General features: G+C 44.6%; 3 protein-coding genes across 3 annotated transcripts; all 3 read left to right on the plus strand.

Annotated features, from left to right (window-relative positions):
- Positions 1 to 233: 233 nt before the first annotated feature.
- LOC128457279 (olfactory receptor 146-like) lies at positions 234 to 6,590 on the plus strand. Its single transcript, XM_053441914.1, has 3 exons — positions 234 to 1,166; positions 5,350 to 5,455; positions 6,520 to 6,590. Exons 1-3 carry the CDS (start codon positions 234 to 236, stop codon positions 6,588 to 6,590), a joined length of 1,110 nt encoding a protein of 369 aa, XP_053297889.1.
- Positions 6,591 to 7,653: 1,063 nt separating this feature from the next.
- Positions 7,654 to 9,071, plus strand: LOC128457280 (olfactory receptor 146-like). Its single transcript, XM_053441915.1, is given in 3 exon segments — positions 7,654 to 8,325; positions 8,328 to 8,571; positions 9,055 to 9,071. Coding segments are annotated over 3 exon segments (933 nt in total).
- Positions 9,072 to 14,378: 5,307 nt separating this feature from the next.
- LOC128457281 (olfactory receptor 146-like) lies at positions 14,379 to 15,359 on the plus strand. Its single transcript, XM_053441916.1, has one exon. The coding sequence runs from the start codon at positions 14,379 to 14,381 to the stop codon at positions 15,357 to 15,359; it is 981 nt and encodes a 326-aa protein (XP_053297891.1).
- Positions 15,360 to 19,025: the final 3,666 nt, after the last annotated feature.

Consider the following 19,025-nt stretch of genomic DNA (forward strand, 5'->3'; position numbering starts at 1 on the left):
CTCTTACTGCTTGTGCAGATGAGTAGGGACTGATGAAGTCCCAGAGCAGGTCAAGCTCTACTAGGACGTGTTTTCATCATTTCTAAATGTAGTTTTGTAATTTGTATTTCTGTTGTTACTACATTAACTTTTGGACGTTATCCAGTACAAATTGTCATTTAACACATTTCAAGTATCGATTGTATTAAGACTAACTCAACTGATATAATAATATTCATTTTCGTTCCAGGTTGATGGAAAACTACACCTTCAACAGCTTCACTCTCCAGATGGAGGGGTTAAAAATCACAAAGGAAACCATGTACCCTGTCTTTTTCTTGTACTTAACTTCCTATATTGTTATAATGGTTATGAATATTGGGATTTCCATTCTAATTGTCATAGATAAGAACCTTCACCAGCCCATGTATCTCCTGTTGTGTAGCCTGTCAGTCAGTGACATCATCGGAAGCACTAATATTATGCCCCGGCTGCTGTCGGACATCCTGCGTCCGCCCTCCGAGCGCCTCATCAGCTACTACGAGTGTGTGCTGCAGGCGTTCACCACTCAATTGTTCGGCACCACCTCTCACACCGTGCTCATGATCATGGCCTTTGACAGATACGTGGCCATCTGTAATCCTCTGCGTTACGCCGCCATCATGACCAGCAACATGGTGGTCAAGCTGACCGTGTCTGCCTGGGGCGTGGCCTTTGTTCTGGTGGGGATTCTGCTGGGTTTGACCATAAGACTGAACCGATGCAGGACTCTGATCACGAACCCGTTCTGTGACAACGCCTCGCTGTTCAAACTCTCCTGTGAGAGTGTGTTTATTAATAACATCTACGGCCTCACATACACCGTGGTCCTGCTCTCAGCTTCTATCGGCAGCATAGTTCTCACCTACGCTAAGATCACAGTCGTGTGTGTGACCAGTAAGAACCAGTCTCTGAACAGTAAGGCCCTGAAGACCTGCAGCACTCACCTGATGTCGTACCTGATCATGTTGTGTAGTGGATTTATTGTCATCATTCTGCATCGCTTCCCTCAGTACTCCGACTACAGGACACTTTCGGCCATTCTTTTTGTCCTTGTCCCTGGAAGCCTCAACCCCATTATTTATGGTATCCAGTCCAAAGAGATACGAACGTTTCTATTTGAAATGTTTTGCAGAAGAAAATGTTTGGCATCATGTAAAAAATAAAGCAAAGTTTCAAAAGAAGTGAATAAACGGATTAATTCTGAATGAAACAATCTGTTTTTGCGTAAAATATTCAAGTATTAGAGATCGCAATGGTGGATCCAGTTTGGTGGATTCTATATCGTGTGGGCTGATCGTAGTGGTAATGACGGATCCTTTGTCACGGTGAAGTGAGATAATGGTGGTGGACCATGACCAAGGTGGCAGCTGATGATGGATCCTAACTGGTGGCAGTGGACAATGACTGTGGACTATAGTGGATCTGGTCTGGATGGTGGATCATGATCTTGCTGGCTGCTGACCATAGACTTTGATTACAGCAGGACTGTTTGATATATAATATTGAAGTTATCCTTCAATATGTTTCCCCTCATCAATGCTGCTAACAACTTTAATCTTGATGATGTTTTCCTAAACTTGACATCTGTTGACTTGTGTCCGTCCTGGGAGACGGGTCCTCACGTGTGTCTCTGAGGTTTCTATGTATTTGTACCTGTTAAAAGGTTTTTAGTAGTTTTTCCTGACTCTTGTTGAGGGTGAAGGACAGAGGATGTCTCACCCTGTTAAAGCCTGATGGGACAAACTGTGATTTGTGAATATGAGCTATACAAATACAATTTTATTGATTGAATATGTAAATAAATGTTTACAGCAAAACACTCCAGTCTGCAAATGATTGTCAGAATCAGAATCAGAATTCTTTTATTTGCCAAGTATGTTTGCAAATACAGGAAATTGCCTTTGGCGTCGTTCGTTGGTGCACTCAACATAAAACAACAATATAAAAACAACAATATAGAACTAGGGATGCACCGATTTATTGGCCGAACATCGGTAGCGGCCGATATTCGCCTCGTTTACTGATATCGGCTTATCGGTAATAAACTTGACTTTCACCGATATCATTGGCCGATGTTCATATTTGTGGTAAAACCGCTGGGCACGTGCCGCGGCTGGGGGAGCAGTCGCTCCGTCGCCCTCCTCTCCGCGCCGCCGGAGGCTCAGTGTGCGGCACCGGGAGGTCCTCATCCGGTGGCACCTCACGGCGTCTTGTGCGGGGGCTTTCTTTCTCTTGGACCGCGGGGCGGTGTCCATCGCCGGCGCGGGAGGCGGGCCGTTGGAGGGGACCGGGTACGCGGTCAGCGGCGGCCACTCTGGACGCGTGTCGGGCCCTTCTCGCGGATCACCTCAGCTACGGCGCCCGCTGGGGGAACCCTCCGGCTGGCGCCTAGCAGCTGACTGAGAACTGGTGCGGACCAGGGGAATCCGACTGTTTAATTAAAACAAGCATCGTGAAGGGCCACGTGGGTGTTGACGCGATGTGATTTCTGCCCGACACTAAAAACAGGTCAAACTGAGGAGGGCTTGTTAAGTTATCTTGACTCACAAAGTGTAACTTGGTGTAAAAAGTATGAGCGTAGCGTCTGTTTAAGTACTTTATTCTCATGTGCATCGGCTCTATTCATCCGTCTCATGCACAGGTAACAAGGGAACTGACAACATACGTCATACACACAGAAGCCGTAACACATCTAATAAACGGGCAATACTGCTACCGTAAATCAATGAGAAGAGCGTTCTCTATAATGATACTTTAACAGGGCTGTTTTAGACAGGGTAACACGGTGCTGTTTTAAATTATCCTTGTGGTATTTTGACCAAAATATGTTACAGTCATTTCATTAAGATCCCAAGGAACCATTTCAACTTGCGGTAAAATGGGTATAATATGTCTCTGTTAAATAAAGTTTAGTTAAATCAAAGATTGTTTCATAAATCTGATTCAATTTGTGCTCATTAAAAGATAAGACTGATGAAGGGCTGAAATGTTTTTAAATAGTGCTTTTAAATAATGATTAAATTACTTTTCTGGCACAAAAGGGTGAATGAATAACAACAAAAAGAAAATAAACAAATATCGGTATCGGTATCGGCTATCGGCCAGATTGTTATTTTAAATATCGGTATCGGTATCGGCCAAGAATTTCCATATCGGTGCATCCCTATATAGAACAAAATATATACAGTAACAGAGTTATGGGCACGTGCGGTGCTAAGGTGCAAAGATTGGTGATAGTGCCACAAATATATTTCTGTATCCGTTTGTTGGTTTTCTTCATTGAAGCTACCATTTTCTAACTACTACATCTTCTGATAAAGATGTACATTATTTAAATACATGCATTAGATATGTGTATACACTATATAATTGTATGTGTATATTTATTCATACAGGGCATATATTCTGAGCGCAAACACACACGCACACACACATGGATCGTGGGGGGCTACAGCATTGGAGGCTAACACTGCTGCAACTTTTGCGACGAAATGCAATTAAAACCCCGGGTATGAGTCCATTTTGAAGCGAGCGACGGAGGCGGCAACGAGCTGCTGGTGACCGGCACCAGTTCGTGCAGCTCGGGGTGCGTGGAGCAAATCTGTACGGGTCACAAAAGTTATAAGGCGCAGCTCTCTCCCCCCCTCCTCCTCCTCCGCCTCGCCGCCCGGATATCACAGGAGAGGCTGTCCGCTGAGCGAGCGCCTAAGCACGGATACAATGCAGCCGGAGACCGGGGGGGTCCTGGAACACGTTCCGATGCTATTTTCACCCACACACAGACACACAAGCTACGACTCCGAGAGCATTGTTCCTCCACTCTGGACCAGAAATGGGATCTCTCCCCCCACCTCCCAGTCCGATCCTTACCGGGTGGGGTCCCACATGCAATACTGCTGTAAAAACGTTCACAAGCAGCCATTCCAGAAAGTGCTGCAACTTTAAACACAAACTAACAGCCAACTAGCGTTAGCTCCCTGCTGCTAACCGTAGCGGGACACACATAGGGGACACACAGGCTGGAGATTTGTCACAGATCGATAATGATCAATGAGGAAAATGAGACATACCCTGCAGACGTGGGGAACCCTGAGCCGGTGAGACGTGTCCGGCTCTCAGTTGTGTGAAGTCAGCGGGAGCATCGCCAGCCTCGCAGTGAGCCGCCCGGGTACAGCCGGGATCCAACCCGTCACAGAGCAGCCGGCTGCCACTGCCGCAGGCCGGCAAGCCGGGCACTGATTGCTATGAGGCTAACACCACCTAGCTTACATGTCACCGTCAATTACCAAAACAAAACAACAGCTTTTCTAGTTGAAGACACTGCGACACGAGACGCGCACCATCAACGCTCCCCTGTCCGTGGGGAGATCAGTCAGGCGGCTGCTGCTAACCGTAAACAAACACCGACAGGTCCACCAGAAGCGAGCCGCAGACATGGGTCCAGCAGCCCAACATCACCTAACGAGCCCGAGCTGAGGAGGGGGCTTTTGTTCGTGACTTACCCCGACCGCAGGCTCTGCTTCTCGGCCAGATCTCCGCCTCTCACCCCGCTCACCGGCTGGTTAGCATCCCCCCTTGGCTAGCTTCCCAGCTAACACCCACAGCCTCGAGCTGAGGAGGGTGCTGTGGCTCGTAACGTAACCCGGTCTCCTCCTCCACCAGATCTCCGCCTCCGGGGGGGGGGGGGGGGGGGGGGTTATGCCATGTAGACCGACTGTGACGTAAATTCTGGTCGTAATCCCATTCGACGCACTCTATCGTATAGTTTCTGACATAGAAGAACCACAACAAATCGCGGAAGTTGTTTTTTTCCAGAGTGTTTGGGACGGTAGACATGCCAGATACCACATTAACGTGTAGAAACACTACAAAAGTGGATTTTTCATAATATGTCTCCATTAAGGTAACTGGATTCATAGCAACTGAGTAGGCGCCGCGGACGGCTGCCTCGGCGTGTTGGTGCGCGATGTTTTGTAAGTCAATTCAGTGTTTTGCCTAAAAAACGGGAGCTCTTTCACCAGAGAGATGCTCATGAACATCAGGGTAATAACTCCTGAGAATTAATTCCCGACTTTCATTGCCTCATCTGTCGAAATTTTGGATATTCTGGTCAAAGGTGCGCTCACCTTTGTACACACGGTGAAGCGGCGGAGGAGAAGTAATCGAGGCCGGTTGCTTGTGCGTCTCCGCCGGCGGGGACTTCGCACAGCGCCTCCTGGAGTATTCCTCTCCAACGTGCACTCACTCTGCAACAAACTGGAGGAACTCCTGCTACTAGTTAGTGAAACCAGAGACTTCTCCTCATCTCTCGTTCTGTGCTTCACGGAGACGTGGCTGTGTGGATCTGTACCGGACTCTGCGCTGCAGCTGGCTGGGTTCCAACTCTTCAGAGTGGACCGCAACACGGAGCTCTCGGGCAAAACGAAAGGTGGAGGTATCTGCTTTTACACTAACTCTGGCTGGTGCAACGATGTGACAGTTATTCAACAACACTGTTCTCCTGATCTGGAATATTTTTTCATCAACTCCCCCCGTGAGTTCACTTCATTCATTCTGGTCGGTGTTTACATTCCACCGCAGGCTAACGTGCAAGAGGCACAACGCACGCTCGCTGATCAGATACTGTGTGTGGAGCGGACTAACCCGGACTCCTTAGTGATTGTCCTCGGTGACTTTAACAAAGGAAATCTCACCCGTGAACTCCCCAAATATCAACAATTTATTAAATGCCCGACCAGAGAGGAGAAGATTCTGGATCAGTGTTACACCACAGTAAGCAGTACTTATCACGCCGTCCCCCGGGCTGCACTGGGACTCTCGGACCACGTCATGATCCATTTGATTCCTGCATACAGGCAGAAATTAAAACTCTGTAAACCTGTTGTGAGGACTTCAAAGTTGTGGACCAGTGAGGCTGTGGAGGATCTTCAGGCGTGCTTTGACTGTACAGATTGGGATGTGTTCAGGACTGCCATTAATAGTCTGGATGAGTACACAGAGGCTGTGACTTCTTATATCAGCTTCTGTGAGGACAGCTGAGTCCCATCACGCACCAGGGTGATTTACAACAATGACAAACCCTGGTTCACAGCCAAACTCAAAAAGGTAACGTTGGAGAAGGAAGAGGCGTTCAGGAGTGGAGTCAGAGTCAGGTTTATAGAGGGTCCAAGTTCGGCTCTTCTCATATAACTCTCGCAATGACAGTAACTGTCCAAAAACCCGCTGTCACGACTTTAATTCCACGGCTATCATGACACCGTTTCTCCAATACGTCAGGTTAACACTTGGTAGTAGTTAGTATCGGGTGTCCCTGCTGACTGTGTGTGGAAGCTGGGGGGGAAGCTAGCTGCCTCCGTGTAGCTTCAAGCCGTGGAATTAACAACACAGTTTGGAAACAAGACCGGGGAACCGCTGCGCTAAGAAACGTTAACATAAGCATTTTGACCCGCTGGGTGTCACTTTATTTCAGCTAAAACGATCGTTTCTACGCGTGTTCAGAGTCAACTACGATTCTTGCAGCTCGTGCCAAGCAAGTCCTCTTCCATGTCAAGCAGCTCCAGTTCCATTAACAGCCTTTGTCTGTTAGTTGCCATAGTTCACTGTGTGTGAGGAAAGCCAGAAGGAGGTAAATAAACAATCAACGACTTCTACTTACAAAGACGTCATGAGGTAGGCTTCTCTAAGCTCGTCTTCCGTTGCGCCTCCTGCTGTTCTGGCAGTGAATTGTTTTCAGCACCCACAGCTTTCGGAGAAGCATAAATGAAAAAGAGTCTGTCCGATCCGTCTGTCCGTCCGTCCGTAACGGAGTCGGAGAAATAGCATATAATAGCATAACTTCAGCCTCTAGGCAGATTACAAACTCTAAGCCTAGAGCCCCTCACTCCACTAACGACTCACGCCTGGCCAACGACTTGAATGAGTTTTAATGTGGCTTTAAAAGACAATGGGACAGTCCTGACACCAAACCCCCTGACACCACCCTCCAGCCCATCAACTGAACCGCCCACACCACAGCAAAGGCCTGCACCTTTCCACAACTGCCCACCTTCATTGTATGCACCAACAACCAGAGCAAATTCCAGTTAGGTGTAAACCTACTTGGCAATAAGTACATTCTGATTCTGACTCTGATTAATAGCATCACTATTTTCAGTATGTGTGTCACAGACATCTTTGTTGCATAAAAAAGGATCTATATAGTATGCTTCATGGACATTATATGGACATTGCCTCCTGCTTTAAGTTGTTTCCACCGTTCTTTGTGAAACAATCTATAACAACTGTTCTGAAAGTGCTGTGTAAGTTATTATGCTGAGTAAGTCCTTTAATATTACATCATACATTATGTAATGCTCAGTGATTCCCCAATGATATAAATGTGTGTATAAAACAGGAGGAGCTCTTACTGCTTGTGCAGATGAGTAGGGACTGATGAAGTCCCAGACCAGGTCAAGCTCTACTAGGACGTGTTTTCATAATGTCTAAATGTAGTTTTGTAATTTGTATTTCTGTTGTTGCTACATTAACTTTTGGACGTTATCCAGTACAAATTGTCATTTAACACATTTCAAGTATCGATTGTATTAAGACTAACTCAACTGATATAATAATATTCATTTTCGTTCCAGGTTGATGGAAAACTACACCTTCAACAGCTTCACTCTCCAGATTGAGGGGTTAAAAATCACAAAGGAAACCATGTACCCTGTCTTTTTCTTGTACTTAACTTCCTATATTGTTATAATGGTTATGAATATTGGGATTTCCATTCTAATTGTCATAGATAAGAACCTTCACCAGCCCATGTATCTCCTGTTGTGTAGCCTGTCAGTCAGTGACATCATCGGAAGCACTAATATTATGCCCCGGCTGCTGTCGGACATCCTGCGTCCGCCCTCCGAGCGCCTCATCAGCTACTACGAGTGTGTGCTGCAGGCGTTCACCGCGCACATGTTCGCCACCACCTCTCACACCATCCTGATGATCATGGCCTTTGACAGATACGTGGCCATCTGTAATCCTCTGCGTTACGCCGCCATCATGACCAGCAACATGGTGGTCAAGCTGACCGTGTCTGCTTGGGGCGTGGCCTTTGTTCTGGTGGGGATTCTGCTGGGTTTGACCATAAGACTGAACCGATGCAGGACAGTGATCATGAACCCGTTCTGTGACAACGCCTCGCTGTTCAAACTCTCCTGTGAGAGTGTGTTTATTAATAACATCTACGGCCTCACATACACCGTGGTCCTGCTCTCAGCTTCTATCGGCAGCATAGTTCTCACCTACGCTAAGATCACAGCAGCGTGTGTGTGACCAGTAAGAACCAGTCTCTGAACAGTAAGGCCCTGAAGACCTGCAGCACTCACCTGATGTCGTACCTGATCATGTTGTGTAGTGGATTTATTATTGTTATTCTGCATCGCTTCCCTCAGTACTCGGACTACAGGAAGCTGTCGTCCATTCTTTTTCTCCTTGTCCCTGGAAGCCTCAACCCCATTATTTATGGTGTCCAGTCCAAAGAGATACGGACGTTTCTATTTGAAATGTTTTGTAGAAGAAAATGTTTGGCATCATGTAAAAAATAAAAATAATTTTTATTATGCAAAGTTTCAAAAGAAGTGAATAAATTGATAAATTCTGAATGAAACGTTCTGTTTTTGCATAATATTTTCAAGTAATGTCAATATGTAAATAAATGTTTTCAGCAAAACACTCTAGTCTTCAAATGATTGTGATATTCACTGACATTTATTGAATTGGAACAAGGTGAATATGAGAATACAGCACAAAAGAATAATAACTCCTGTGTGACTCAATGATAATTAATGTAATGATTATTACTGGATACACAGCATGTTGTGTGATCAGTTCAACACTTTGTTGTGTCATTAACATTGAAGCCATTAAGGAACGAACTTCTAACTGCAGCAGTTTGTGTTTCTTGTTTTGTCTGTGTTTCATTTGATCATATTTCTCTAATGGTCGAGTCAATGGCTCTAACACAGTGTTCTCAGATGTTGGTGGTTTGTCCAGTTGCCCTGATGGTTTAGAGTAGAGACAAAGCAGCAGTATTCCAGAGGGGTGTGTGTATAAAACCGGAAGGTTCAATAATAATCTAATAGCAAGCTCTATTGTGGAGCTTATCTAAAGAGAGTGCTGTCCCGTGACCTTTTCTCTTTGGCACAGGATACGATATTCTATCACAATAGCTCGACACATTGGACTTCTCCAGTGAATTCAACACAATTCAGCCGTCACTGCTTAGTGGTGAGCTGGTAGTAGCTGGATGTGAGGCTTCCTGCCCATGTCTGATATGGTCTGCAGCAGGAGCTCCAGAGGAAATAAAAAAATGTGTCACGGGCCGAACTTGATTTTGGTATTTTGTTGCTAGGATTTCTGTGGACAGCAGGCTGCAAGCCAGTTTTCATCAATAAGAGGCGTCCTCCTAGCTGGTCACAGAATCTTGTCTCTATGAACAGGCTGAGAGACGAGTGTGAAGGGACCTTCTACCAAGTGCAGCACCGAAAAGTATTCTATAACTTGACTGTAATACTGTGTGTTCACTCATCACCTGATTGGAGCAGCTCCAGTTGGTGGCCTGAACTAGCTCGCAGGCTAAACAATTAGATTTTTTGTATCAGATTCATTAATGAATAATGAAATAATGACTTATCACATTTTTCGATTTTGGTTTTCAAATTGAATAGAAAAAGAATGATACACAGATTATTATCTTGTACCATTGCACTCATTCAGATCCTCTTTTCCTTTTATATCATATCGTTTAATTGCCAAGCCCTGTCTACGCCTATACCGCAGGACTAGCACAGCTCTACCTACGCCTGGACAGAAGCTCTAACTACGCCTATACCCCCAGCTCTACACTTGGAGATGATCCGTCCCCTTACATGTCTGTTCTCTTTTATTCAGGATCCGTGAAACATTCCCTAGGAAATCAGTGAGAATGTTAACAAAACAATCCTGCATCGTCAAAGTCCTGGATCCTCCCCCTGATCCAGATCCGCACCATATTCAACTTTGACCCACAAACAAACACACTCTACAACCAACACATGGACAGGGTGACAACCCATTTAATGTGCTCATATTAGTTTCAACAGATCCAGCTCAAATTATTGATGATGATATATCACAAATCTGTGAAGAGAGGCCACCTCAGGTAATGCACACATTATATAAAACTAAATAACTCATGTAAAAATGTATCCATAAACGAGTAGCAAATTTTCTACTTGTAGAAATGACTAAAGACAGATGAACCTACGTCACAAAGAAGGATGTAGTTTAGCACTTATATGTAAAGATGTTAAACTTTATTAAATTAACCTTATGGAACTTATCATTGTTATATAGCCAGTCTAACCTGTTCTTTTTATTATTTCAGGTTGATGGAAAATTACTTATTCTTTAAGAGCTTCACAAGTCACAAGGGATTCTTCGTACGTTGTCTTCTTCTCGTTCTTAATTTCCTACATTGTTATGATGGTGGTGGCCTGTGATGGGTCCTGGTGGGCAGCGGTGGACGGTGACTGAGGACTGGAGTGGCGTCTGGTCTGGATGGTGGATCGTGGTCTAGATGGTTGCTGAGCATGGACTGTGCTTGCAGCGGGACTGCTTGGCATGTCATGTTGGGGTTGTCCTTCGGGATGTCTACCCTCATCAAATGCTGCTAGAGACTTTGATTATTGATGATGTTCTCCTACACGTGGCATCTGTTGACTTGTGTCCTTCCTGGGAGAGGGATCCCTCACATGTGGCTCTCTCTGAGGTTTCTATGTATTTGTACCTGTTAAAAGGGTTTTTAGTAGTTTTTCCTTACTCTTGTTGAAGGTTAAGGACAGAGGATGTCACACCCTGTTAAAGCCCTATGAGATGAATTGTAATTTGTGGATATGGGCTATACAAATAAAATTTGATTGATTGATTGATGGTGATGAATATTGGGATTTCCATTCTAATTGTCATTGATAAGAACCTTCACCAGCCTGTATCTCCTGTTCTACACCTTCTCCACTGAGACACTTGAATTATTTTTGTCCTAAATCTCCAGCTCGCTCACACTGAGTTGTCCAGTCAGAACCTTGCAGTATTCTCACAGGGAGCTTTACTAGGGAGCTGGCAGGAAAGCTGCTGCAGGTGTTGATAGTTGAATTCCCTAAAGTAGGGATCACATCAATATCAATCAATCAATCAATCAAATTTTATTTGTATAGCCCATATTCACAAATTACAATTCATCTCATAGGGCTTTAACAGGGTGTGACATCCTCTGTCCTTAACCCTCAGCAAGAGTAAGGAAAAACTACTAAAAACCCTTTTAACAGGGTAAAAATACGTAGAAACCTCAGAGAGAGCCACATGTGAGGGATCCCTCTCCCAGGACGGACAGAAGTGCAATAGATGCCACGTGCAGGAAAACATCATCAAGATTAAAGAATAAAGTCTCTAGCAGCATTTGATGAGGGTAGACATCCCGAAGGACAACCCCAACATGACATGCCAAGCAGTCCCGCTGCAAGCACAGTCCATGCTCAGCAACCATCTAGACCACGATCCACCATCCAGACCAGACGCCACTCCAGTCCTCAGTCACCGTCCACCGCCGCCCACCAGGACCCATCACAAGCCACCACCGCAGTCCTGGTTCACCGCCCGTGCCCAATGCCAACGCGACACAGGGTCCACCACCAGCACCACGATCAGCCCACATAACTCAGAATCCGCCACACTGGATCCAACACCGCGACCCCCGGTGCATGATCCACAAACCGCAATCCATGGTGCGGCCACAGAGGCCCTGGATCTGCGGGTGATAAAGCAAAGGGATTCCGGGGAAGGGGGATAGGGATGGAGAAGAGGAAGGAGAAGCTGGAAAGAGAAGCTCCGTGTGTCATGTGTCATAAAATAGAACAAGTAACGTTCTGGCGTACTAATTAGCTCTAACTATAAGCTTTATCAAAAAGGAAGGTTTTGAGTCTACTCTTAAACGAACAGATGGTGTCTGCCTCCCGAACTGAAAGTGATAGATGATTCCACAGCCGAGGGGCTTGATGGCTAAAAGCTCTGGCTCCTACTCTACTTTTAGAGACTTTAGGGATGACAAGTAGGCTTGAATTCTGGGAGCGGAGTGCTCCAGCGGGTTTATAAGGTACTAACAGCTCTTTAAGGTAAAAAGGCGCCATATTATTAAGGGCCTTGAAGGTGAGGAGGAGAATTTTAAATTCTATTCTAGATTTAACTGGAAACCAGTGTAGCGATGCCAATACTGGAGAAATGTGGTCTCTGGTCCTGGTTGTCTTCAGGACACGTGCTGCAGCATTTTGGACAAGCTGTAGAGTCTTTAACGACTTACTGCTGGAGCCTGATCATAATGAATTACAATAGTCCAGTCTCGATGTAACAAAGGCGTGGACTAGTTCTTCTGCATCTTTTTGGGAAAGGACATGTCTAATTTTTGAAATATTACGCAAGTGGAAAAAAGCGTTCCTAGAAATTTGTTTTAAGTGAGAATTAAAGGATAAATCAGGATCAAAGATCACTCCCAAGTTCCTGATGTTTCATTGGAAGCAAGGGCAATGTCGTCTAGCGCAGCTATATCATTAGATAATGTATCTCTAAGGTGTTTGGGGCCAAGTATTATAACCTCTGTTTTGTCTGAGTTTAATAAGAGAAAATTGCGGGTGATCCAGGTTTTTATGTTCTTGAGACATGATGAAGTTTAGTTAATTGATTACTTTGTTCAGGTTTTATTGATAAGTATAACTGGGTGTCATCCGCATAGCAGTGGAAATTTACCGAGTGTGTCCTGATAATGTTTCCTAGTGGCAGCATATATAATGAGAATAAAATTGGGCCGAGCACAGAGCCCTGTGGAACACCATGGTTAACTTTGGTGCGCACAGATGATTCATCATTAATTTGCACAAATTGGGAGCGATCAGAAAAATACGATTTAAACCAGTTAAGGGCGGTTCCATTAATGTTAATTAACTGTTTTAGTCTTTGTAATAGAATTTGATGGTCAATTGTGTCGAATGCTGCACTGAGATCTAACAGAACGAGGACAGACACAAGTCCCTGATCTGAGGCTATTAAAAGGTCATTAGTGACTTTTGCCAAGGCTGTCTCTGTGCTGTGATTGGCTCTAAACCCCGACTGAAAGTCTTCATATATATTATTTTCCTGGAGAAACTCACACAGCTGATTGGCAACAAATTTTTCTAAGATTTTAGACATGAAGGGGAGATTAGATATTGGTCTGTATTTGGCTAAAACCTCTGGGTCTAGGGTGGGTTTTTTGAGTAGGGGTTTGATGACAGCTATTTTAAAAGACTGTGTTACATAACCTGATGATAATGACAGATTGATAATGTTAAGTAACAAACTATCAATTAGGGGCAGAATTTCTTTAAGTAATTTGGTAGGAATGGGATCTAAGATACAGGTTGTTGGTTTAGAACCTGAGATTAATTTGGTAAACTGATCACGGGTGATCAGAGAGAAGCTGTCTAAGTAATGGGTAGGATTCTCAACCGTTTCTGAGATCTCTGTTGTTGGGAGGGTATTAGTGCCAATTGAGGGCAGGAGATGGTTGATTTTATTTCTAATAGTTTGAATTTTATCATTAAAAAAGGTCATAAATATATTGCTATTTAGGGATGGAGGAATACTGGGTTCGGTGGAGGTGTGACTCTCTGTCAGCCTGGCTACAGTGCTGAAGAGAAACCTGGGGTTGTTTTTATTCTCTTCTATTAGTTTTGAATAGTAGGCGGCTCTTGCTTTGTGGAGAGCCTTTTTATATTCTTTAACACTATTCTTCCAGTCTATTAGATTTTCAACATTGTTGCTGGAGCGCCACTTCCTTTCTAGTTTTCTTGATAATTGTTTTAACTCATTTGTCTGGGAATTATACCACGGAGCTAATTTACTATGTTTGACATTTTTCTTTTTAAGAGGCGCTATTGAGTCTAATGTTAATCGTAATATAAGACTGTTGTTAACGTGCAGGTGGCTGTGATCAGCAGGGGCCGACACCAAAGAAGGCAAACTGACATCAGACTCCGAAGTATGTATCTAGTACTTTAAATCTTTATATCCTTTACCCTTTTATTATTATTATGTATTTACTGTTATTCTTCATAGAGAGGAAATACGATACTAATATCATCTCAGCTTTCATTGTTCATTGTGATTTGTTCTGAAGCTAAAACTTCAGATACAAGCTGCAAAAGAAACGAGAAGTAAATCTGCTTACAAAGTACTTTAGCTCTGCTTTGTTGCTTTTCAATGTCCTATAAAAATAATGTGATAGGATTTGACTTTTGTCTAAAGTGACCATGAGAACATTGCTTTATTGTTTCAGGTTGATGGAGAACTCCACCTACAACAGCCTCATACTCCGGTTGGAGGGGTTGAATGTCTCCAATGAATCGATCTACCCAGTCTTTCTCTTTTTCTTTTGCTCCTATCTGTTTATACTGGTAGCTAACATAAGCATCGTGGTGCTGGTTCTCACTGACAAAAACCTTCACCAGCCGATGTACCTCCTGTTTTGCAACCTTCCATTTAATGATATACTTGGAAACTCCATCATGTTGCCCCGGCTGCTGTCGGACATCCTGCGTCTGCCCTCCGAGCGCCTCATCAGCTACTACGAGTGTGTGCTGCAGGCGTTCACCACGCACATCTACGGCACCACCTCTCACACCATCCTGATGATCATGGCCTTTGACAGATACGTGGCCATCTGTAATCCTCTGCGTTACGCCGCCATCATGACCAGCAACATGGTGGTCAAGCTGACTGTGTCTGCCTGGGGCGTGGCCTTTGTTCTGGTGGGGATTCTGCTGGGCTTGACCATAAGACTGAACCGATGCAGGACTCTGATCACGAACCCGTTCTGTGACAACGCCTCGCTGTTCAAACTCTCCTGTGAGAGTGTGTTTATTAATAACATCTACGGCCTCACGTTCACCGTGGTCCTGCTCTCAGCTTCTATCGGCAGCATAGTTCTCACCTACGCTAAGATCACAGTCGTGTGTGTGACCAGTAAGAACCAGTCTCTGAACAGTAAGGCCCTGAAGACCTGCAGCACTCACCTGATGGTGTATATGATCATGCTGTGTAGTGGATTTATTGTCATCATTCTGCATCGCTTCCCTCAGTACTCCGACTACAGGACACTTTCGGCCATTCTTTTTGTCCTTGTCCCTGGAAGCCTCAATCCCATTATTTATGGTGTCCAGTCCAAAGAGATACGAACGTTTCTATTTGAAATGTTTTGCAGAAGAAAATATTTGGCATCATGTAAAAAATAAAGCAAAGTTTCAAAAGAAGTGAATAAACGGATTAATTCTGAATGAAAAATTCAGTTTTTGCATAAAATATTCAAGTATTAGAGATCGCAATGGTGGATCCAGTTTGATCCAGTTTGGTGGATTCTGTATCGTGTGGGCTGATCGTAGTGGTGATGACGGATCCTTTGTCGCGTTGGAGTGAGATAATGGTGGTGGACCAGGACCGAGGTGGCAGCTGATGATGGATCCTAACAGTTGGCAGTGGACAATGACTGTGGACTATAGTGGATCTGGTCTGGATGGTGGATCATGATCTTGCTGGCTGCTGACCATAGACTATGATGCAGCAGGACTGTTTGACATATAGTATTGAAGTTATCCTTCAATATGTTTCCCCTCATCAATGCTGCTGAAAACTTTAATCCTGATGTTTCCTTCACTTGACATCTGTTGACTTGTGTCCGTCCTGGGAGACGGGTCCTCACATGTGTCTCTGAGGTTTCTATGTATTTGTACCTGTTAAACGGTTTTTAGTAGTTTGTCCTGAATCTTGTTGAGGCTGAAGGACAGAGGATGTCTCACCATGTTAAAGCCTATGAGACAAACTGTGATTTGTGAATATGAGCTATACAAATACAATTTTATTGATTGAATATGTAAATAAATGTTTACAGCAAAACACTCTAGTCTGCAAATGATTGTCAGAATCAGAATCAGAATTCTTTTATTTGCGAAGTATGTTTGCAAATACAGGAAATTGCCTTTGGTATCGTTCGTTGGTGCACTCAACATAAAACAACAATATAAACACAACAATATAGGACAAAATATATACAGTAACAGAGTTATGGGCACGTGCGGTGCTAAGGTGCAGAGATTGGTGATAGTGCCACAAATATATTTCTGTATCCGTTTGTTGTATTTCTTCATTGAAGCTACCATTTTCTAACTACTACATATACAATAATGACCAACCCTGGCTCACAGCCAAACTCAAAAAGGTAAGGTTGGAGAAGGAAGAGGCGTTCAGGAGTGGAGTCAGAGTCAGGTTTATAGAGTCGAAATACAGGTTTAGCAAAGAGGTGAGAGAAGCTAAAGGTCTGTACTCTGAGAAACTCCAACACCAGTTCGCAGCCAATTACTCTGCCTCTGTCTGGAGAGGGCTTAGGCAGATATATGCTACTCCGTTTTGACGCAGAAGGACAAATTAGAACGGCTTCGCCGAAGTGGAATTTCCTCTCCGAGCTCCTCGGAGAGCTCTACGTGCAACTCTGATTTTTCTAACTATCCGGCAGCATGTCGGAGAGCCTAGTGGTACTCCTTGGCTGTGATTGGTCCGCTAACGACATAATTTCCGCATTTCCGGACCGAACACTTCCTGTTTCATTCCCTGTATCACAATAGACCCAAACACATCTATGATTCTACGATTAATGCAACAAGTGTGTTAAGCCAGTGGAGTTGTCCGGCTGACGGTGGCTGGTTAGAGCCCTGACAGCATGTGTGTACGGTCACATACGGTTATAACGCCCTGTCATAACGACGCTAGCGTGCTATCCACCATGCTAACTGCGGTGGTAATGTTGGGATTTTAAAATCTAGCTGGTCTGTGTAGGTCTGTGTGAAGATGTTTATAGAACTGAAACTCTAAACAATAAAGCAGGAGGGGGGGCATGAGCAGTTTAGGTCAGATATATGGCCTTCACACAAATTACTTTTAATAACTGTTGCTGCTTGGTGTTAATCATGAATCTTTTACTTGTTCTCATTTCTAACTTTTGATATTAAAGCATAATTCCCTTAGATTCATTCGACATCAGACAGAGTTCAAGGAGCTGTCCCATCTGGGGGACAGACTGAGGGACTTTGTTTTGGTTTCGTTGTTACACAAACAGAACATATAGCTGATAAAGCAGGAACACAATGGACAACCACTGGCCCACATGGCATCAGCTGTGTCAAGGCCTTTCAAGAAGTGAACATTTTGCCTAGCAACTATCAGAGGAGGAGCGTGACTGGGAGTGCTCCTTGTCACTTCCTGGATTCCAGTGCCAAAAGGGTGGACTACACCTGTGCACTATCGAGGAAGAACCAAGGAAGACTTCCCCTCCTTTTTGACCAATCCTGTTCTACCTATTGTTATTTGGGATTACAGACGCCGGCTGTTTGATGCGTTTTGATGCGACTCGAGACTTCCCCGGGGCTGCTAGAGTTCCGGGGTAGTGTGATGCCCATTGCTTTGCTGTTCAAACCTTCTCATTTCTTTTTAATAAATACTTGATTGAACCAAACCAAGTTCGGCTCTTCTCATATAACTCTCGCAATGACAGTAACTGTCCAAAAACCCGCTGTCACGACTTTAATTCCACGGCTATCATGACACCGTTTCTCCAATACGTCAGGTTACAAGCAAACACTTGGTAGTAGTTAGTATCGGGAGTCCCTGCTGACTGTGTGTGGAAGCTGGGGGGGAAGCTAGCTGCCTCCGTGTAGCTTCAAGCCGTGGAATTAACAACACAGTTTGGAAACAAGACCGGGGAACCGCTGCGCTAAGAAACGTTAACATAAGCATTTTGACCCGCTGGGTGTCACTTTATTTCAGCTAAAACGATCGTTTCTACGCGTGTTCAGAGTCAACTACGATTCTTGCAGCTCGTGCCAAGCAAGTCCTCTTCCATGTCAAGCAGCTCCAGTTCCATTAACAGCCTTTGTCTGTTAGTTGCCATAGTTCACTGTGTGTGAGGAAAGCCAGAAGGAGGTAAATAAACAATCAACGACTTCTACTTACAAAGACGTCATGAGGTAGGCTTCTCTAAGCTCGTCTTCCGTTGCGCCTCCTGCTGTTCTGGCAGTGAATTGTTTTCAGCACCCACAGCTTTCGGAGAAGCATAAATGAAAAAGAGTCTGTCCGATCCGTCTGTCCGTCCGTCCGTAACGGAGTCGGAGAAATAGCATATAATAGCATAACTTCAGCCTCTAGGCAGATTACAAACTCTAAGCCTAGAGCCCCTCACTCCACTAACGACTCACGCCTGGCCAACGACTTGAATGAGTTTTAATGTGGCTTTAAAAGACAATGGGACAGTCCTGACACCAAACCCCCTGACACCACCCTCCAGCCCATCAACTGAACCGCCCACACCACAGCAAAGGCCTGCACCTTTCCACAACTGCCCACCTTCATTGTATGCACCAACAACCAGAGCAAATTCCAGTTAGGTGTAAACCTACTTGGCAATAAGTACATTCTGATTCTGACTCTGATTAATAGCATCACTATTTTCAGTATGTGTGTCACAGACATCTTTGTTGCATAAAAAAGGATCTATATAGTATGCTTCATGGACATTATATGGACATTGCCTCCTGCTTTAAGTTGTTTCCACCGTTCTTTGTGAAACAATCTATAACAACTGTGTTGGGACATGGTTTTTGTGCAAACCACAGGCCTCCTTTCAGTCAAACTTGAAACAAACATGCCGCATGTGCTGGAGTGGACTCAATCCCCCAAGATGCCACAGGTTCCATTGATCTTAGAAAGTCAAGGAACTCAGTCTCCCAGAGGATGTAACAGGATGCTGCATGTCCTGGGGTCTGGGCAATGTCACACAAAGGTGTCAAGAACCACCAGGGTCAACTCCTATTGGTAACTCTGGTCCAAGACCCGTGAGGTCACCGGGGCCAATA

This window comes from Pleuronectes platessa, chromosome 15 (assembly GCF_947347685.1).
Source record: "Pleuronectes platessa chromosome 15, fPlePla1.1, whole genome shotgun sequence".
Taxonomy (NCBI): Eukaryota; Metazoa; Chordata; class Actinopteri; order Pleuronectiformes; family Pleuronectidae; genus Pleuronectes; species Pleuronectes platessa.

What these genes read in the sequence shown, in the direction of transcription:
- LOC128457279 (XM_053441914.1), top strand. Translation starts at nt 234, where the DNA reads ATGGAAAACTACACCTTCAACAGCTTCACTCTCCAGATGGAGGGGTTA. An exon ending in TTTGCAGAAGAAAATGTTTG is followed by an intron (nt 1,167 to 5,349) that starts GCATCATGTAAA and finishes TGCTTCACGGAG; the next exon opens with ACGTGGCTGTGTGGATCTGT. An exon ending in GGGCAAAACGAAAGGTGGAG is followed by an intron (nt 5,456 to 6,519) that starts GTATCTGCTTTT and finishes ACGCGTGTTCAG; the next exon opens with AGTCAACTACGATTCTTGCA.
- LOC128457281 (XM_053441916.1), top strand. Translation starts at nt 14,379, where the DNA reads ATGAGAACATTGCTTTATTGTTTCAGGTTGATGGAGAACTCCACCTAC.